The sequence below is a fragment of the Rutilus rutilus genome (assembly GCF_951802725.1).
Source record: "Rutilus rutilus genome assembly, chromosome: 17".
Taxonomy (NCBI): domain Eukaryota; kingdom Metazoa; phylum Chordata; class Actinopteri; order Cypriniformes; family Leuciscidae; genus Rutilus; species Rutilus rutilus.
The window spans coordinates 2232284-2255011 of NC_140230.1; the positions used below are offsets into that span (position 1 = coordinate 2232284).

Below are 22728 nucleotides of genomic sequence, written 5' to 3' on the forward strand. Positions count from 1 at the left end.
TGAACGCGGTTCTGGAGCTAGCGTGGGTCGTCTGAGTGCGGTTCTGGAGCTAGGGTCATCTGAGCACGGTTCTGGAGCTAGCGTGGGTCGTCTGAACACGGTTCTGGAGCTAGCGTGGGTCGTCTGAACACGGTTCTGGAGCTAGCGTGGGTCATCTGAACACGGTTCTGGAGCTAGCGTGGGTCTGACCACGGTTCTGGAGCTAGCGTGGGTCGTCTGAGTGCGGTTCTGGAGCTAGCGTGGGTCGTCTGAACGCGGTTCTGGAGCTAGCGTGGGTCGTCTGAGTGCGGTTCTGGAGCTAGGGTCATCTGAGCACGGTTCTGGAGCTAGCGTGGGTCGTCTGAACGCGGTTCTGGAGCTAGCGTGGGTCGTCTGAACACGGTTCTGGAGCTAGCGTGGGTCATCTGAACACGGTTCTGGAGCTAGCGTGGGTCTGACCACGGTTCTGGAGCTAGCGTGGGTCGTCTGAGTGCGGTTCTGGAGCTAGCGTGGGTCGTCTGAACGCGGTTCTGGAGCTAGCGTGGGTCGTCTGAACACGGTTCTGGAGCTAGCGTGGGTCATCTGAACACGGTTCTGGAGCTAGGGTCATCTGAGCACGGTTCTGGAGCTAGCGTGGGTCTGACCACGGTTCTGGAGCTAGCGTGGGTCGTCTGAGCGCGGTTCTGGAGCTAGCGTGGGTCGTCTGAGCGCGGTTCTGGAGCTAGCGTGGGTCATCTGAACACGGTTCTGGAGCTAGCGTGGGTCGTCTGAGCGCGGTTCTGGAGCTAGCGTGGGTCATCTGAACACGGTTCTGGAGCTAGCGTGGGTCGTCTGAGCGCGGTTCTGGAGCTAGCGTGGGTCTGACCACGGTTCTGGAGCTAGCGTGGGTCGTCTGAGTGCGGTTCTGGAGCTAGCGTGGGTCGTCTGAACGCGGTTCTGGAGCTAGCGTGGGTCGTCTGAGCGCGGTTCTGGAGCTAGCGTGGGTCGTCTGAACACGGTTCTGGAGCTAGCGTGGGTCGTCTGAACACGGTTCTGGAGCTAGCGTGGGTCATCTGAACACGGTTCTGGAGCTAGCGTGGGTCGTCTGAACACGGGACGCCTTCTCACTGAGTCATTTATAGACATTTACACTGTCTCGGAAAACACTCTCTTGCCCAAGTGCCTTTATTGTGTAAGAGGCGTTTACAAGAACAGGTAGATCAGGAATATAAGTGCGTATTCCTCATAGCAATCCCACAAGGAATCCTGCACACACTCACACTGGGATTTATGAGCTCTTCAGGGTACTTTCCACACACACCATCTTTCCCAATGAAGTTAGTCAGTGTCCGGTGTGGCCAATCACGAGTGACGCACATGTGCACGCATGAGACTTTCTGTGAGAGGTTTGATCGACGCGGACGAATGTCTGAGGAAGGACAGGGAGAGGGGAGAGGGGTCAGAGGTCAAACGGGAGATGCTAAGGTCGTATTGATGACAGAGGAAGGAACTTTGAAAGAGAAAGAGAGGTGATGAACGACCTGGAATGATAAGAGAGAGAGAGAGAGATGGTAACTGAGGAGAGATGTTTTATCAATGAATGACACAATGAGGAAAAGTGGGAATGCACTATGACCTTTGACCTCAGTGAGAAACAAACAGAGGCAAGCGCTCGCCAGACTGTTTGAATGACCTGATCATGAAAGATTAACAATAATACATGTATTATCCTATGAACCTCCATTAACACATTATTTAAAACAAAAGGATTTTAAACGTTCTGATAATAATGTCTTTAAGTGTAGCAGTGTGTGTCATCTCAAGATAAAATTATCCAGTTCTGTTTTAAATATATACTATTTTTATTCAGCAAGGATGCGTTAAATTGTGAGATTGGTCGTAAAAAAAAAAAACGTTTACAACTGTTTTCAACACTGATAATAATCATAAATGTTTCTTGATCATCAAATCATCATATTATAATATGAAAGGGTCTGGATTTCATGAAAGGGATTTCTGAAGGGTCATGTGACACTGAAGACTGGAGTAATGATGAGAGAGAGAGAGAGAGAGAGAGAGAGAGAGAGAGAGAGAGAGAGAGAGAGAGAGAGAGAGAGAGAGAGAGAGAGAAACAGACACATTTAAATAGGCATTTTCAGATAATAAGTCATTTTCAGCGAATCAATTCCAGGGAACATATACATATATACATATATATGCAAAAATATATTCTTTTAGTTTCTAACACTTATGTTATTACAGTATTTTAAAGAAAGAGTTTGTCCTGTAAACAGGAGCTGATGTTCGCTCGCCCTCCAGTGGCGATATGAAATATTACATTAAATCTAATTCAAATACCTTAAAGGAAATTATGCGAGGAAAAAAACAGTATTACAACCAATAGTGAAGAATGATATCACACTTTAGGTATAATATTGTCAGCTGTAATATTATAGCTATTAACAGATTACAACAGTGGCCTACATCCTTAAAACTAGTTTAACATTAAAGTCTTTATTCTGTCTTTATTAAATATTCTGAAGCTGATTTGAAAGTATTTCTGGTGTATAAAGCGCTATGTAAAGGTGACTGGTACTTGACTGTTAGCCTATATTACATTTACATTCAATCACCTAAAAGTAAATTAATAATATTTATTGTTGCAATATCTAAACAGCATGGATACATACATATTGATACACTGATATTGATATTATCCATATTGATTAGTTCCAGCTGATACACTCTATACTCTATACTATATAATGCATATCACAATAGAATATTTATTTAGCATTACAGGCCTAGATATCACAGCGATAATCTTGATGATAGAGAAGGAAGGAAATAAGAGCGATACGAGTAGAAAATAAGAACAATCCTCTGTGTTAACCTTCTTAGAGTGAGAATAATTGAATATACCATAAACTAATAATAATACATAACAACAGAACATGTCATACGCATATCCAACTGTCGTTATTACCTTCTGATTTTCTTCCAAACTTGCGCTTTGATTATTATTTTCTTCTTTCACAGTCTAATCTTTAGTTTAACAATAAGCATGTGTGTGTGAGAGACTCAATCTAACTGCAGTCATGTGATCATGAGAGATTATTATCCTGTGAAAGTCATGAGACCTGACTCTGCCAGAGCGAGAAACACTCACTATTAAAACACATCTTAAAGAGTATAATTAAGTAAGGCTTATATTTTCGGCTGTTTATTAGTGCAGATCTCTACAAAAAAAATATTTTTTTTATAATTAAGTGCCATAAAGTGGCCCTTTATGAGGGCATAAATGAGAAAAAAGGAGACATAGAGTCAAATTCATCCTTCATTCTAGAGGAGAAAAGTGACTTCTAACAGAAACAAAACCACATAAATCCTCAAGATGGCGCGCGGTGGCTCAAAACACAGAGTCCTTCGTTCACAGTTCACACACTGATGTTTATGTTTGTTAGAGACATTTGTGCTCGAAACGGGTAATCTTTTAGGTTTATTTTTCCACCAAAGATTGGTAACTGACATATAAACGGAAATATGATCTAGAAAACTCTATACAATTATTAAATACAATGGCCTGTCCAGAATTCACAGACGACTGTGATTGGTCCTCCTTGATAAGCGCTGAGAAAGGGAACAAAGAACACATGACAACGTTGCGCTTTTTCTGCTTCAGCAAGGTTATAGACTTTATTTTTACGTTCTGGGAACTTTAATAGATATTAAACAAAGCGAATAGACAAATATATAAGAATTATTATTTAGACCCGTCGAAACTTCCCGATAAGCCCCGCCCACTCACTGTCCGTTCTTGTGTTTGTGTTCGTCATTCTAGCGTTTGCTGTATTTCTATGAGAGAAGAGCAGCGCGTTCCCGCATCTGAGCATCACAGGTACGCGATTCATTCTCTCACGCTTTCTTTTTTAAACTGTTCGCTATGTTGACATTACTGCAAGTGTTACTGTATTATATGAGATGACATATAATATAAAAAATAGTAAATATTTGATCATGGCGAAAGGCCTGTTCAGCCCGAACCCATATGAAATGTCTTATTGCATTGCATGCGCAGTATTTTCAGATGTTCTCAGCCTTAATGATTTACGTTTTTTAAAAAATCTTTTAATATCAGAAAGCATGTAACCTATAATACAGTTGTCCGTTATAATGTTGCGAAAATGGCAAAGCACATTTATATCATCAACTGGATGGCATCTGATGCGAACAGCTGTGTTGTTTTCAGTCATCATGTCTTACGGAATGATTGACAGCTGTCACTCACAGCCGAGAGATTTCAACAATCTCACTCAAACATGCAGCTCAAACATCCAGAAAATCACACAGAACAGTGAGTATTTCACTTACAGAGAAGATTACGTTTGTCGTAAATGTTCTAATAAAACTCAACTCCCTGACAGCAACATAGTGTCAGCCCAGATCCGGGCCACATCTGGGAGGGACATGTGGATTCCATGCGGACCGGATCTGGGATGACACTATGTTGCTGTCTGGGTTGTACTGTAGTAATAGCATATTTCTGCAGTCTTTTCCCATAATGCAGTGTTATAATGTCTCACTATACTGTGTTTTCTGTGCATAGCTGGCCAAATCAAGAGCATGCTGTTCCAACTGGGTACCAGACCGGACACACCGGAACTTCAGGACAGACTGTGAGTCCGGTGTCCTCCATCACTGACTAGGCTACTCTCACTTATATTATATTGTTATATAAGAGATATTATATACTGTATGTTATGTAGGGAATTTATCCCACACTCGGAGCAAAAGGCACTCAGTCTACTGAAATAAATACTTTACCCAAAGTGAAATTGCTAATACTAATAGCATTTACTACTTAAAAAAAAAAAAAACATTTAATGTGAACTGTTAAAAATCAATCACAACATGAATGAATGTAGAGTATATCCAGAGATGAGCATAAATACATGAATATTTATTTAATATAAAAATATGAAATGAATCAAAATAGAATACCAAACAAATGATTTAAATAAACCCGCTGGCACTTTAAGAGCTTATGCACAGACCCAATATACTGATACACATCTGTTTCCCTTCACTCAAGACATAAACTGACTGTGTTTACATGAATACTCGGATTAAAAAAAAACAAATTGTGTGTATTTGACCGTTTAGCCGCTTGTCAGTGTTCGAATACTAAATATGAGTTCTCCTTTGCGGCAAATTGCACTTTTAATAACTGTTGTTAACATCACTCCCCACTTTTTATTACTCATTCGTCCATGTTTCTTTATCGCTCTAATGTGTCAATAACTTCTGTCCACTGAAAGCTACATGGATATATTTGCATACAGCGATATATAAACGATATGTAAAAAGTTGAATCAGTTCCATGATATATATCGTCATATCAGTCAGTCCTAACAAGCTGTAATGCTTAAACAAGTTTGACTAGCTACTTTATAAAAACAACAACCGCTTAACTATCAAGACTGACTGGAAAACTGCCCATCCCTGAGTATAGAAGTTCCCAGGCACACTATTTCAGCTCATTTTGGTCTGAAATGAATTCAAGCAATAGCCATCATTTCACCGTCTAGTTTAACTATAGACCCGATATAGTCCAGCTATGAGTAACACACTCTTAGCCAAAATAATCTTGAATTTGGTTACATGTCGTTTTTGCCAAAATAACTTGCGAGATGTGTGATATTCCATCATGTAAGCAAAGTCAACAGTGATTACAAGGTGTTTGGTTTCATTTCTTCCCTCATATCATTTCTTTGTGATCTAATTGATAAAACAAGGCTAAAACAAGGCAAAATTTGGGCTGTCAGTGGAAATTTAATAGACTTCTAACCAGAAGTCCTGTGTATGGACTAGTCTACTCTTGGGCTCTGGTTTGAAGTCTATTAAATTTCCACTCACAGCCCAAATTTTGCCTTGTTTTAGCCTAGACGTCAGGGCGGTGTTTGGACGGCTATTAGACATCTTTTAAACGCAAGGGAAGAAAGTGTAATAAATGATAACAATCACTGGTGGTTTAAATCTCTGTATTGTTGCACACAGCCAGCAAATGCAGCACTACACAAACCAGTTAGCAAAAGAGACCAACAGACATCTGAAAGAGCTGGGCTCTCAGCCGCAGCCCCGGTCCCCTTCCGAACAGGTGAGTAGACTGCTCTCGCTCATATCATATCATCATGTAAGGGATAATGTACATCCAGCCGGTCGTTCCCTGAGAATAACCCCCGTCAGGGTGATGAGGACACAAGGCGGAGGGGTCGTCACCAGCCTGAAGGGGTTTATTCTGAGATAACAACCAGCTGGATGTACATTATCCCGCTTATTACACGGCTACTTGCCACATAAGTGAACAGTTAGACACAAAATATTGATCCGAGTTGAAATATGTTATTAGGTCTTTAAACGCAAAGCTTACACGGAGAGAGCAGTTTCAGTGGCAAGATCAAACTAGACAGACATTTAAGAGATTTAAAATTGTTAAATCTAACAGTGTATCTTATAATACAACAGTGTACAAAACAATAGTCACAAAATGGCCACCGCTGCGTTTATATGAAACAAGAGAGTCCACGATACTGGATGGCATAATTAAATAACTGTACACAAAATATTGATTTGACTGAGTTTTAATACTTTATTAGCTCACCAAATGCAAAACTTCCACAAAGAAAAACCATTCCCAGCGAGCGTATAGCGCTGCTGACTTCAGTGACCCGGATGAGCCTGTTTCTGTTCTCAGCGGTTGTTATCTGGGAATAACATACCGCTGGATGAAGCGATTGACCAATCAGATTCAAGTATTCCACAGAGCCGTGTAATAAATAAGAGATATTATTACCCCACGCGCTCATGCTAACGCTAGTCTTCTCACAGCGCCAGCAGCGGATCCAGAAGGACCGTCTGATGAACGACTTCTCCGCCGCGCTCAACAACTTCCAGGTGGTTCAGCGCCGAGCCGCGGAGAGGGAGCGCGAGTCCGTGGCGCGGGCGCGAGCCGGATCCAGACTGCAGGAAAATAACACACATTTGATCATTATCTACTGCTTATTTTTTTATGTGTCATTACCTTAGTAAAAAAAGCCTTTAATCTTGCAGGTTGATGAGCTCAATCAAGACGAACAGCTTGTGACATTTGAAAAGTAGGTTCAACATATTCATTGAGGCATGACTTCATTGAGTCTCTGTTGTAGTGTTCAAATCTGTGTGAGAAGAGTTTCACCCAAAAGTGGAAATTCTGTCATTTACTCGCCCGCATCCCAGACAGCAACATAGTATCTGACCAGATCTGGGCCGACATTTTGTTGCTGTCTGGGTTGCTAAAAGCCCTGTGACAAAACCTTAAAGCATTTAGAAAATAATGATGTGAACGGGCCTGTACTAAGGGGAAATATTTGATTTGTGCCAAACTTAGTTCTTTGTGGCTCTGATATTTGGCAACAAAGATCAAACAGCACGTTTGAACTTGTGCAAGAAACAATGAGGTTTGTTTTTACTCTTTAGATTGACATGAAAGTGAGTAAATTATGACATAATTTTCATTTTTGGGGTGAACTAACGCTGATGATATGAATCAAATCTGAACAATGTGGGTCTGGTTAGAGATCTGATTGCAGAAATGTTTATTTGAAAAGAAATGAAGGGTGGCGAATGCAGACAGATGAGGAGCCTGTCACTGAAGAGGACCTGGAGCTTATTAAAGAGAGAGAGACCAATATCCGTCAGCTGGAGGTGAGTGAGCACTTCCTGTATGACATCAGCGCACCAAAATTATCTATTCTTCAAGACCCATATGCATTCAAGCTAATCTGGTATAAAATCAGTGGCGGATCGTCACAGCGTACCCAACACTTATTTGGAAAATGGGAGAAGAATTATAAAATTTTTTATTCCTATTTATTCATTTAATGTCTCAGAATGTGTATTTCTTGTTTGTAATTACTGTTACTGAATTACTATTTACTGTAATCGTGTCAGTTATGCCGATGTAATTACAACCATTCGGAAAACTATTCTATACGGCGAGTCTGAGTGAATAGAGAAGAGGACAGGACACAAAATCAATAGCCAGATCCTTTTCCCTCCATTGGTAAAAAATAATAATAGCCAATCACTGTTGAGTATAGATTATTGCCCGAAGTATTTTTTTCCATTCATTTGGATTAAAAAAGCTATCTAAGAGGAGAATCACAACATTACAAACTTTGATTTGAAGCAAAACAAGTATTAGAAAATCTGATTTAAAAAAAAGATACAAGACTGTGAACTTTTGAGAGCGTAGGGAGACTCGATTACGTCATTTGCAGTGCTTCATGGGAGTGGGCGGAGCAAAAGAGCTCTTTTGACATGTTTTGCTTGTTTCGACTCTATGATTAGTGGAATGTTCTGTGCTGCATCATGGGCAATGTAGTTTTTCACCTTTAATTCTGCTGAAACAGAATTGTCTGAAACAGAATTGTTATGGTTTTGATCATTTGCCTGTCTTTTGGATTCTGGATTGCCCCAATAAACAGCTGCATTTGGATCCTGAACCTGTGTGTCTCTGAGCAGTTTGTGACAGAAGACTTTGCCACAAATGGATCCAGCAGTCACTCTACTCTGCCTTTGCCAAGGAACTCGCTCACTCAAGGACCACATCCTGGACTGTCTGGACATTGGTAATTTCACTGACTTCCCAGACTTTGCTCTCATTGATTATGTCTGCTATGGATTTAACAAGCCGTTACAGTATACGCTGATCGGTGATGCCACGGCAGAGTTCTCAACCGTCATGGACGCCAGGCCAGAGTTCTCAACCGTCATGGATGCCAGGCCAGAGTTCTCAACCGTCATGGACACCAGGCCAGAGTCTTCAGCCGTCATGGATGCCAGGCCAGAGTTCTCAACCGTCATGGATGCCAGGCCAGAGTTCTCAACTGTCATGGATGCCAGGCCAGAGTTCTCAACCGTCATGGACGCCAGGCCAGAGTTCTCAACCGTCATGGATGCTAGGCCAGAGTCTTCAGCCATCATGGACACCAGGCCAGAGTTCTCAACCGTCATGGATGCCAGGCCAGAGTTCTCAACTGTCATGGATGCCAGGCCAGAGTTCTCAACTGTCATGGATGCCAGGCCAGAGTCTTCAGCCGTCATGGATGCCAGACTAAAGTTCTCAACCTTCATGGATGCCAGGCGAGAGTCTTCAGCCGTCATGGATGCCAGGCCAGAGTTCTCAACTGTCATGGATGCCAGGCCAGAGTCTTCAGCCGTCATGGATGCCAGACTAGAGTTCTCAACTGTCATGGATGCCAGGCCAGAGTCTTCAGCCGTCATGGATGCCAGACTAGAGTTCTCAACTGTCATGGATGCCAGGCCAGAGTCTTCAGCCGTCATGGATGCCAGACTAGAGTTCTCAACTGTCATGGATGCCAGGCCAGAGTCTTCAGCCGTCATGGATGCCAGACTAAAGTTCTCAACCTTCATGGATGCCAGGCGAGAGTCTTCAGCCGTCATGGATGCCAGGCCAGAGTTCTCAACTGTCATGGATGCCAGGCCAGAGTCTTCAGCCGTCATGGATGCCAGACTAGAGTTCTCAGCTGTCATGGATGCCAGGCCAGAGTCTTCAGCCGTCATGGATTCCAGGCTAGAGTTCTCAACCTTCATGGATGCAAGACCAGAGTTCTCAACTGTCATGGATGCCAGGCCAGAGTTCTCAACTGTCATGGATGCCAGGCCAGACTCTTCAGTAGTCAAGGATGCCAGGCCCAGCCGTCATGGATGCCAGGCCAGAGTTCTCAACCATCATGGATGCCAGGCCAGAGTCTTCAGCCGTCATGGATGCCAGGACAGAGTCTTCAGCCGTCATGGACGCCAGATTAGAGTCCTCAATCTTCATGGATGCCAGGCCAGAGTCTTCAGCCATCATGGATGCCAGGCCAGAGTTCTCAACTGTCATGGATGCCAGGCCAGAGTCTTCAGCCATCATGGATGCCAGACTAGAGTTCTCAACTGTCATAGATGCCAGGCCAGAGTCTTCAGCCGTCATGGATGCCAGGCTAGAGTTCTCAACCGTCATGGATGCCAGACCAGAGTTCTCAACTGTCATGGATGCCAGGCCAGAGTCTTCAGCCGTCATGGATGCCAGACTAGAGTTCTCAGCTGTCATGGATGCCAGGCCAGAGTCTTCAGCCATCATGGATGCCAGACTAGAGTTCTCAACTGTCATGGATGCCAGGCCAGAGTCTTCAGCCATCATGGATGCCAGGCCAGAGTTCTCAACTGTCATGGATGCCAGGCCAGAGTCTTCAGCCGTCATGGATGCCAGGCTAGAGTTCTCAACCGTTATGGATGCCAGGCCAGAGTTCTCAGCCATCATGGATGCCAGGCCAGAGTCTTCAGCCATCATGGATTTCAGACTAGAGTTCTCAACCTTCATGGATGCCAGACTAGAGTTCTCAACCTTCATGGACACCAGGCCAGAGTCCTCAGCCATCATGGATGCCAGGCCAGAGTTCTCAACTGTCATGGATGCCACGCCAGAGTCTTCAGCCATCATGGATGCCAGACTAGAGTTCTCAACTGTCATAGATGCCAGGCCAGAGTCTTCAGCCATCATGGATGTCAGACTAGAGTTCTCAACCGTCATGGGTGCCAGGCCAGAGTCTTCAGCCGTCATGGATGCCAGGCTAGAGTTCTCAACCGTCATGGATGCCAGGCCAAAGTTCTCAACTGTCATGGATGCCAGGCCAGAGTCTTCAGCCATCATGGATGCCAGACTAAAGTTCTCAACCTTCATGGATGCCAGGCGAGAGTCTTCAGCCGTCATGGATGCCAGGCCAGAGTTCTCAACTGTCATGGATGCCAGGCCAGAGTCTTCAGCCGTCATGGATGCCAGACTAGAGTTCTCAGCTGTCATGGATGCCAGGCCAGAGTCTTCAGCCATCATGGATGCCAGACTAGAGTTCTCAACTGTCATGGATGCCAGGCCAGAGTTCTCAACTGTCATGGATGCCAGGCCAGAGTCTTCAGCCATCATGGATGCCAGGCCAGAGTTCTCAACTGTCATGGATGCCAGGCCAGAGTCTTCAGCCATCATGGATGCCAGACTAGAGTTCTCAACTGTCATGGATGCCAGGCCAGAGTTCTCAACTGTCATGGATGCCAGGCCAGAGTCTTCAGCCATCATGGATGCCAGGCCAGAGTTCTCAACTGTCATGGATGCAAGGCTAGAGTTCTCAACCGTTATGGATGCCAGGCCAGAGTTCTCAGCCATCATGGATGCCAGGCCAGAGTCTTCAGCCGTCATGAATTCCAGACTAGAGTTCTCAACCTTCATGGATGCCAGACTAGAGTTCTCAACCTTCATGGACACCAGGCCAGAGTCTTCAGCCATCATGGATGCCAGGCCAGAGTCCTCTACTGTCATGGATGCCAGGCCAGAGTCTTCAGCCATCATGGATGCCAGACTAGAGTTCTCAACTGTCATGGATGCCAGGCCAGAGTCTTCAGCCATCATGGATGCCAGGCCAGAGTTCTCAACTGTCATGGATGCCAGGCTAGAGTCTTCAGCCATCATGGATGCCAGGCCAGAGTTCTCAACTGTCATGGATGCCAGGCCAGAGTCTTCAGCCGTCATGGATGCCAGGCCAGATTTCTCAACCGTTATGGATGCCAGGCCAGAGTTCTCAGACATCATGGATGCCAGGCCAGAGTCTTCAGCCGTCATGAATTCCAGACTAGAGTTCTCAACCTTCATGGATGCCAGACTAGAGTTCTCAACCTTCATGGACACCAGGCCAGAGTCTTCAGCCATCATGGATGCCAGGCCAGAGTTCTCAACTGTCATGGATGCCAGGCCAGAGTCTTCAGCCATCATGGATGCCAGACTAGAGTTCTCAACTGTCATGGATGCCAGGCCAGAGTCTTCAGCCATCATGGATGCCAGGCCAGAGTTCTCAACTGTCATGGATGCCAGGCTAGAGTCTTCAGCCATCATGGATGCCAGGCCAGAGTTCTCAACTGTCATGGATGCCAGGCCAGAGTCTTCAGCCGTCATGGATGCCAGGCCAGATTTCTCAACCGTTATGGATGCCAGGCCAGAGTTCTCAGACATCATGGATGCCAGGCCAGAGTCTTCAGCCGTCATGGATTCCAGACTAGAGTTCTCAACCTTCATGGATGCCAGACTAGAGTTCTCAACCTTCATGGACACCAGGCCAGAGTCTTCAGCCATCATGGACACCAGGCCAGAGTTCTCAACTGTCATGGATGCCAGACTAGAGTTCTCAACCTTCATGGATGCCAGGCCAGAGTTCTCAACCATCATGGATGCCAGGCCAGAGCTCTCAACTGTCATGGATACCAGGCCAGAGTCTTCAGCCGTCATGGATGCCAGGCTAGAGTTCTGAACCATCATGGATTCCAGGCCAGAGTCTTCAGCCATCATGGACACCAGGCCAGTGTTCTCAACTGTCATGGATGCCAGGCCAGAGTCTTCAGCCATCATGGATACCAGGCTAGAGTTCTCAACCGCCAGCTCTGCTGTAGTGGTCGCCACCTCCACCTGCTCCGCCATGGTGGTCGTCTACTCTGCTGTGCTGGTGTCCTGCTCTGCTGTTGGAATCTGCAGTCCCATCTACTCTGCTATGGTGGTCATCTGCTCCACCTTGGTAGTCACCAGTCCCATGAACCTGGCCCTCCGCTCCACCTCCCTCTTGGATTTCTGTCAATGTTTGAGGAGCGTCTGGAATACTCTCATTAAGGTGTGGCTATGTCTCATCCACCGGTTGGAGTGTCCATAATATCCACCATAGGGCACTCCTCTCAACTCCTGGGCTATCTCATCATGAACTTCAATTCCCATTACCCATTGCTTGGACTTATGTTGTGATTAAGTTCAGCTGTGTCTCATTATATTGTTCAGCTCTGCCTATGTATCCTCATGTTTTCTCTCACATCTTGTTAGGGTCACTGCATTTCTGGTTTCCCGTGTCATAGTTTTTGATCTTCTGTCTGGTTTTCTGGATTTTCCTGTTTGCCTGTGTTTTCTACCCTGTTGTTATCTGGATTGTTTTCCTTATGGTTTTGAAAATGTGCCTGTGTTTTGGATTATGATTCTGGATTGCCCCAATAAACAGCGGCATTTGGATCCTCAACCTGTGTGTCTCTGAGCAGTTTGTGACAGGTATATAAACCACCAACTTAACAACTTTTCAGACCCTTTTAATGAATTAAAAAAATATAGTTTTTTAAAATGACTACCCAGACAGCAACATAGTGTCGGCCCAGATCCGGTACATGTGGATTCCACGCGTGCCGGATGTGGGCCGGATGTGGGCCGACACTGTTCTGGTTAACATGTAGTCAGTCACTATATCATATTTGTTCCATTGTCTGACAGAAAATATGCAAATGAGAACAGCTTTATTGTAGATTCGGCTATAATGTTAAAATACAGTATGTGAGCACGGATTAGCAGAGAAAACAGTTGCTGCACTGGATCATCTAGAGACATTTAACGACTTTTTGAGCAGGCTTTAGCTACTCTCCATTGAAAATAGTTGGCAACACTGATAAGCCAATCAGCATAGAGACGTTATTTACGTGATAATAGATTGAACTGCTCTCGCTGATAATCTAGAAACTACCGTACAACTACTGTAAAAAAAAAAAAAGTCAATTAGTCAATTTACCAAGCAGCAGCTACAAATTAAAAATAAGTGAAGACCCCACCCAGACAGCAACATAGCAACACATCTGGTACGCGTGGAATCCACATGTTCCAGATGTGGCCCGGATCTGGGCCGTCACTATGTATGTTGCTGTCTGGGCAAGCTTAAGTTAGATATAACCTGGTGTTATTTTAACGCACACTTTATTACATTGTCATCACTTATTGATAATGGTAATTGGGTGATGAGTTATTGTACAGTGTCTCAACCGCCTTCTGCTCTTGATTCAGTCAGACATCATGGATGTGAACCAGATCTTCAAGGATCTCGCAGTCATGATCCATGACCAAGGTGACATGATAGGTGGGTCAGACTAGTTCTCTCTCTTCATTTTTCTGCACAGGTTCAGTCATTCACACATGTTAAAGCCTGCTTTCCTTATGTCATCATGCACAGATAGCATTGAAGCTAACGTGGAGAGCGCAGAGGTGCATGTGGAGCGAGGGACCGAGCAGATCCAACACGCCGCTTACTATCAGGTATGACCATCACACCTGCACACCTGTGACAGATGCTAACGTCTCAGTGCTGGTCTGTTCATGATTGTGTGTTTTTTGTTTTTTTTAAGAGAAAATCCCGCAAGAGGATGTGTATTCTGGCTCTTGTCATGTCGCTAGTGGCAACCATCTTTGCTATAATCATTTGGCAAGCAATCAGATAAGATGAGAGCTGAAGCTGACAGAAGTACTGGATCCTGCTCCGGTGTTGTGTGTGTGTGTGTGTGTGTGTGTGTGTGTGTGTGTGTGTGTCAGTGAGTGTGTGTGTGTGTGTGTGTGTGTGTGTGTGTGTGTGTGTATCTGTGTGTGTGAGAGTATGTGTATCTGTGAGTGTGTGTCTCTGTGTATGTGTGTGTGTGTGTGTGTGTGTGTGTGTGTGTGTGTGTGTGTGAGTGAGTGTGTGTGTGTGTGTGTGTGTGTGTGTGTGTGTGTGTGTGTGTCAGTGAGTGTGTGTCAGTGAATGTGAGTGTGTGTGTGTGTGTGTGTGTGTGTGTGTGTGTGTGTGTGTGTGTGTGTGTGTGTGTGTGTGTGTGTGTGTGTGTGTGTGTGAAATGTAAATTGTGTGTAAATCTGCACTTACGTGTTAAACACTGATAGTAAGAGAATAGTTTCTATATAATATGTTTGTCTGAATTATCTGGAGCAAATACAGTACAGCATTAATACAAGAATTCAGTTTGCATGAATGTAATTCCTTTTACAACTTGTATTTTGTTGCAGGTCTTGGTACATTTTTCTCTGAAATTATGCAAAATACATACTCTTAAGAAATATTTATTTCTTTAAATTAACTAAAAGAAACTGTTGTAATGTTGTGTATGATTTGATGCACAGTGCTTTGATTCTCACAAGTAAATGTATTTCTTGGTAGTATAATAAAGATCAAATAAGTTATAATACATTGTTCTTCAGCTCTTCTTATCTACTTATTTGTATTTCAGTAGATCAGAGAAAGAAATGTTGATGAAAGTAGAAACGAAATAAATAAAATGTTAATTATACAAAAGACCATTCATAAGTTTGGGGTTAGAAATATATATATATATATATATATAATATTCACCAAGATTCTGTTCTTTTGAACTTTCTGTTCATCAAAGCATCCTGAAAAATAAAATGTATGACGTTTTCCACAAAAAATCTGAAGCAGCACAACTGTTTTCAACACTGATAATAATCATAAATGTTTCTTGATCATCAAATCATCATATTAGAGTGATTCCTGAAGGATCATGTGACACTGAAGACTGGAGTAATGATGCTGAACATTCAGCTTTGATCACAGGAATAAATTACACTTTACTGTATATTCACATAGAAAACTGCTGATTTACACTTGAATAATATTTCATTATTTTTACAGTATTTGTGATTAAATAAATGCAGCGTTGGTGAGCAGAAGAGACTCTTTCAAACATCTCACTTCTGAAAAGTAGTGCAGGTTATATCCTTCAAATATAGGTTTTACTTGTGATGGTTTTATTTCCAAGGCCTCCATCAGCTTTACAAATCATTAAAAAAAAAAATATATATTTACATGATATATAATAATAAATCATGTCTTGGTCCTATATTCTTAGGAGTAACCTGATTTAAGTAGGACAGCAAAGCACCATATAACTGTTCGGCCACCAGGTGGCGCACAATAAGCATCAGTGAGCGGCTCCTCAGGGGTCAAAGGTCACGATGCGGAATACTCAAGGTTGTGCTCTGTGTCTCAGGTCTGTCTCAGCATCACACATTATAATAATGACTGGAGGTAATGCTGAGTTGAAGAGCCTGTTGAAGAATGTTCGAGTGGTTCTTGCGCGTCATTAATAATATGCATGATCAGAAGTCCGAACACCCCCGCTGATTAACACCACTGACCCTCACACACCTCACACTGCATTCTGGGACAGTCTTGATGATGATTGCAGCGGCTGAAGTGTGTGTAGAGCGAGTGTGTAGGAGTTGGAGACTCTGCGTTGTTTCTTAGCTCAAGCCTCAGTTTGATGCATCACAAGTGCACAAATGTCCTTCATTTTATGTAAAATTATTTTCATTTGATCACTGACCGTAGTTTCACCGAGAAGGATCCTTGCTGGTCCTGGAGCAACATTTATATCAGCCATCAGATTCCAGGAATAGGGAGTTGGTTTGGCTTAGGCTCTTCTGTGTCTCATTTTACACAGTTATAAAATAACATCATTGTGTCAAAGATATTCTGCTGTTTTGTTTGTCATATTCCTTTTCATATGAGACTATACTGTTCCCTTCAATCTTTTTCATTTCCTGCTCCAGAGATTATTTTTGCAGAAAACATGAGAACAAAGGGTGTGTGTGTAGGTGTGTGTGTGTGTGTGTGTGTGTGTGTGTGTGTGTGTGTGTGTGTTTAATTAGGTTATTGAGATTTTTAAATCGATGTTACATTAAATGAGACAAATAAAAATGAATACGCAGTATTTATTCTAGGCTTATCATACTATTCCCCCCTCAATTTCATGCTAGTAAAAAAACATTAATTTGTTACTATATTGTTAGCCATTTTATAATGTGTATCACTGTATGAATACGCAGGATTCACTCATTAGTAACGGCCGTCTGAAGTGTGTTTCTCATCAGCCTGAGATCATGTGTCATGAAGAGCCGTAGCGTGGGTTTCACACACACACACACACACACACACACACACACACACACACACACAGATGGTGTTGTGGTGTATTTTAATCACACACTCGAGTCTAAACTCAACACATGTGTCTCCGACTCTGACACAAAACTTCGCGACTGGAAATATGACAGAGCAAACATTACAATATTATAAATAAATATATAATATATATAATATATTATAAAAATAAATAAAGCTAAATTACGCTATTATGTATTACCAGTGTGCATGATCACAGTATATCTCTAATTGAATGTCATTATGTGTGTATATCAGGGTTATTATCGTTAGGCATAAGTAAAAAGATAAAAATAACTTTCATTATTTTCGTCTTTAATTGAAATAAAACACGAAAAAAACGTAAATATTTCTCATTTTCAGTTCTTTAACTTGATGTACTAAAATACCTAAAAGTAAAACTGAAACAAAAATAATAATAAAACTATAGACATATTTTAAAAAAGACATAAAAAAATATCTAAATATGAATAATATATACAGAAACTAATAGTATCTCAATGACACTGAAATAACACTGTTGTAAACACATATACCATACACACATATACCATTTTCATTTAGACACATCCAGGCGTGTGTTAAAGCATTATCTGAGACTCCACTCGCGCTGTCACACACTCTGAGGATCACACAGGTTTCAGCGTGTTTGTTTCTCTCTCAGCGAAGGTGTGCTCGGTCCCGAGACTCAGAGCTGTTCTGGAGATTAATGACCAAACAGGTGCCTCATCTGTCACTGAAACACACACACACACACACACACACACACACACACACACACACACACACACACACACACACACTCATGCTGTCATAGTGTTTCATTAAAATGGAAGTTCTGGATACATTTTGCAGACCTCACACCACAATCGCTATGCTCTAATTCCCTGTTTCTCTCTCTCTCTTTCCCACACACACACACACACACACACTTCTTCTTCTTCTGGGTAGTCCATCGTCGTCCAATGATGACTTCTCCTATAATTTGATGACTGTATAGTCTGATGACACACACTGTCTTTCACAGACAGGGCATACACACACTTGCACACAAGCATGGCACACACACACTCGCACACAAGCATGGCACACACACACTCGCACACAAGCATGGCACACACACACACTTGCACACAAGCATGGCACACACACACTCGCACACAAGCATGGCACACACACACTCGCACACAAGCATGGCACACACACACACTCACACACAAGCATGGCACACACACACCCGCACACAAGCATGGCACACACACTCTCGCACACAAGCATGGCACACACACACACACACACACACACACACACTCGCACACAAGCATGGCACACACACACAAACACGCACACAAGCATGGCACACACACACACACACACACATGCACACAAGCATGGCACACACACTCTCGCACACAAGCATGGCACACACACACTTGCACACAAGCATGGCACACACACACACACACACACACACGCACACAAACATGGCACACACACACACACACGCACACAAGCATGGCGCACACACACCCGCACACAAGCATGGCACACACACACACACACACACACACACACACACACACACGCACACAAGCATGGCACACACACACTCGCACACAAGCATGGCACACACACACTCGCACACAAGCATGGCACACACACACTCGCACACACACACACACACACACACACTCGCACACAAGCATGGCACACACACACTCGCACACAAGCATGGCACACACACACTCGCACACAAGCATGGCACACACACACTCGCACACACACACACACACACACACACACACACACTCGCACACAAGCATGGCACACACACACACACACACTCGCACACAAGCATGGCACACACACACTCGCACACACACACACACACACACACACTCGCACACAAGCATGGCACACACACACACACACACTCGCACACAAGCATGGCACACACACACTCGCACACAAGCATGGCACACACACACTCGCACACACACACACACACACTCGCACACAAGCATGGCACACACACACTCGCACACAAGCATGGCACACACACACTCGCACACAAGCATGGCACACACACACACACACACACACACACACTTGCACACAAGCATGGCACACACACACACACACACACTCGCACACAAGCATGGCACACACACACTCGCACACACACACACACACACACACACACACACACACTCGCACACAAGCATGGCACACACACACACACACACTCGCACACAAGCATGGCACACACACACTCGCACACAAGCATGGCACACACACACTCGCACACAAGCATGGCACACACACACTCGCACACAAGCATGGCACACACACACACACACACACACACACACACACTTGCACACAAGCATGGCACACACACACACACACACACTCGCACACAAGCATGGCACACACACACTCGCACACACACACACACACACACACACACACACACACACACACACACACACTCGCACACAAGCATGGCACACACACACACACACACACTCGCACACAAGCATGGCACACACACACACACACACTCGCACACAAGCATGGCACACACACACACACACGCACACAAGCATGGCCTGCGTTCTCTGATGTCTTTTAGTCAGGTGATGTTCAGTAACGCTGTACTGCATTCTGCCAGAGTTGCTGCAGGAGTGTGTGATTGGCTGCACTGGTTTCCAGGGATGTGGGCTTCATCACACACTTCTTAAGGAAGCCTTTTAGTTGATCTTTCAGCCTCTTTTTTTGGCCTCTTGCAAATCGGAGATGTACATTGGAGATCACATCCAAGACGTAATTGCCCATAGAGTATCTTACGTGGCATTCTCACACATGACCAAGCTGAGCTGGTGGAGCGTCAGGGCTGCTTCTGCACTCCAGCAGCTGTTGTTTTCAGGATCTCAATATGTGGCTCTCGATCTTGTCGTGTCACTTTGAGGATGCGCTGCGTGATCTAATGTGGAAAGATTCCAATATTTTCTGATGTCTAGCGTAGATGGTCCATGTTTCACAGCCATAGAGTGGTGAGGCAGATTGCATTGATCACACAGCAATCTTTGTGTGTAGATGTAAATCAGGATTGCTGAACACTGTTTTCCTCAGTCTCCCGGATGAAGATGCAGCCTGCTTGATCCTGTGTTCACTAGATCACTCTCTAGATACACACAATCACTAGATAAATAACTGCCAAGATATCTGAAGTGTGGCACTGTGGCGAGTGGGGAATCATGAATAGTAAATACTGGAGGTTTTTGTAGGGGATCCAATGACCATTGGCAGAGGACTTCTGCTCTCTTGATATTCACATCTGAGCCCATCCTGCTGTATCAGCGGCTTTAAGAGTGGACTGTAGATCTGCTGGAGTATGCGACACTAGGGCACAATCATCCGCACACTGCAATTCCACACACACACATTCTTGTACATCTATCTTTATGAGGACATTCATTGACACAATGCAATCTCTAGTCGCTTACCCTAACCTTCCCCATCATACAAGTGCCTAACCCGACCCCTGACCCTAAACCGACCCTTAACCTCATTATAACCTTATCCCTAAAACCAAGTCTTGACCCTCAAACAGGCCTTTAAAGGCTCTCAGAGAGTGAGGCCCGGCCAACATGTCCTCACTTTACTCTCTTTGTCCTCACTCCAATGCTCTAAAACTCAAACTGGTCCTCACAAAGATAGTTGTACAAGTACACACACACACGCACACACACACACACACACACACACACACACACACACACACACACTCTCTCTCTCTCTCTCTCTCTCTCTCACACACACACACACAAACACACACACAGGGATCCGGGGTCTGGGGTGTGGATCTATATATAGATGTGCTGGTGTCTGATAGCCAGTTCATGTCTGACCCTCCAACACACTCTCTCAACAACACACTCAGCTCTGAACAACACACTCTACTACGATCTCCATGTTTATACAGAGGAAAAACACAGAGATTCAAAGGATGACATATTTATTAGCACTTCCACTGATCCCTGAGTCCGTAGAGACGGTTTGTCCTCAATTTCCTCCTCGGGTGAAGTGTGTTTTACCCCAGAATGTGAAAGGCACCTTCAGCTGCCTGACTGTGGAGTGTGGGGTGTGTGCGTGCGCGCGTGTGTGTGTGTGTGTGTGCGCGCGCGTGTGTGTGTGTGTGTCAGTTTGGCTGTTAACCAGGAGTTATTTTCAACCAGAACAAAACTGAAACACCCTGATTTCCATCCCAAGGAGAAACGTAGCGTCCCGGTGTCCTGATCTCAAGCCTCATTACTGAGATGTTTCAGCCAAAAACACTGCCTGACATTCTCCTTTACACCTGAAGCAAAGTCCTTGAAAAACGTTGGATTGTACATGCAACCTTTATTAACATAACAAATATGTTTATATGTTTTGTATGTAATTTTGGAGGTATAAAGCACTCGATTTACTTCATTACTATTCTCAAGTATAGCCTATTTGGGGAATGTGATGTAAATTCCATTCCAAATCGATGAATTGTTGAATACTTTTTTAGTCAGTTGAGAAGGTTTTAAATGAAGTTTTATGTAACAAAGTTCGAGAGGAGCACGTTCAGGTAATCAACCAATCAGCACGAGGAAGCCGGTATAAATATAGCCTTCCCTCACCTCTGTCCCTCGACAGTTTCACAGCACCTCTCCACCACCCCGTCACCTCACTCTCGGCTGGTTTTCTATCCCAGTCAAAAGGGTTCGGGCCAGATTCCGAGCTCGGAGCCTTCTCCCGGACAGCACGCCAATACGCATAAATTACTACATTCGATTTCATGTACGTGTGAACTCATGAAATTGAATATGGGGTTTTAAGCACTACAACTTTAAGCAGTTTTTGTTGTATTCTCAGAATATCTCATGGATCTTTCTTATATAGACACCAAAAGAAATGTAAATAACCACGGGCATGAAATATTCCATTATTTTTAATAGAGTAAGGAATTTATTAAAGTCACATAAATTAAAGTCCCCCTATAGTCAATCATTTTAAATCGCTTGAATGTAACTCGACACCCTTGCCTCATTTAGTATGCGCGGTTCTATGAATATGCAAATGAGCCCCGCCTCCACTCACTCACTCAGCTCAGAGATCCACTGGTTGACGATCACACGTTGATCTGATTGGTTACAAGGTAGTTTGTGACGTCAGAAACACCAGCGATTTCAAAGCGTGTTTCTGAGACTGTCTTTGGTTCACTGCAGTTTTAAGGAGAAAATACTCAGCAATGCTGTCGACTTATGAACTTACACATGCTTTGTCTTAAAGCAGATTAAAAACACCACATAGAAACAATATTAAAAGCTGGATTTTCACCACAAGGGGACTTTAAGAATGAATAAACCCATGCTGTTGGCTATCAATAAGTCATTTTGTTTATTTTAAATTAGATTAACCATAAGCATGACTTTTTGATGCACTTTGTTAAACAACAACAAACAAAGTGTCCAAGGGTTTCGCATGTCTGATTGACGCTATGCGAACGCCTCTCCGCGAGCCGGTGTCTGAAGCATGTGTGCAACACACCAATGAAACTGGCCTTTAAAGTGGTCATGTGATGACAGGTCAGCGAGTTTGCGAGACTAGAAACAGACACACGAACAGACACAATCAGATTCTAATTGTCTGAAGGAAGACACACAGGTGTGTGTGTGGTATGGCAAAGCAATGCAGCGTTGAGTTCCCTTCTCAGGGAACCGGGGTTACATACAGTCAAACCAAAATGTATTCAGACACCTTCAACATTTCTCACATTATCAGTTTATTCGCTATAGTTCAGAAAATATGACAAGAACAGAAAGGAAAGGATATCCGAGAAGGG

The 22728-nt window shown here is 43.9% G+C and overlaps 1 protein-coding gene across 1 annotated transcript; it reads left to right on the forward strand.

Annotated features, from left to right (window-relative positions):
* The first annotated feature begins 3774 nt into the window (after nt 1-3774).
* Nucleotides 3775-15103, forward strand: stx12l (syntaxin 12, like). Its single transcript, XM_084435687.1, has 10 exons — nt 3775-3856; nt 4208-4312; nt 4565-4634; nt 6016-6115; nt 6847-6979; nt 7064-7112; nt 7605-7701; nt 13910-13982; nt 14076-14158; nt 14248-15103. The coding sequence occupies exons 2-10, from the start codon at nt 4213-4215 to the stop codon at nt 14338-14340; spliced, it is 798 nt and encodes a 265-aa protein (XP_084291813.1). The 5' UTR covers nt 3775-3856; nt 4208-4212; the 3' UTR covers nt 14341-15103.
* Nucleotides 15104-22728: the final 7625 nt, after the last annotated feature.

What these genes read in the sequence shown, in the direction of transcription:
- stx12l (XM_084435687.1), top strand. Translation starts at nt 4,213, where the DNA reads ATGTCTTACGGAATGATTGACAGCTGTCACTCACAGCCGAGAGATTTC. An exon ending in CCGGAACTTCAGGACAGACT is followed by an intron (nt 4,635 to 6,015) that starts GTGAGTCCGGTG and finishes TGTTGCACACAG; the next exon opens with CCAGCAAATGCAGCACTACA. An exon ending in CAGCTTGTGACATTTGAAAA is followed by an intron (nt 7,113 to 7,604) that starts GTAGGTTCAACA and finishes TTATTTGAAAAG; the next exon opens with AAATGAAGGGTGGCGAATGC.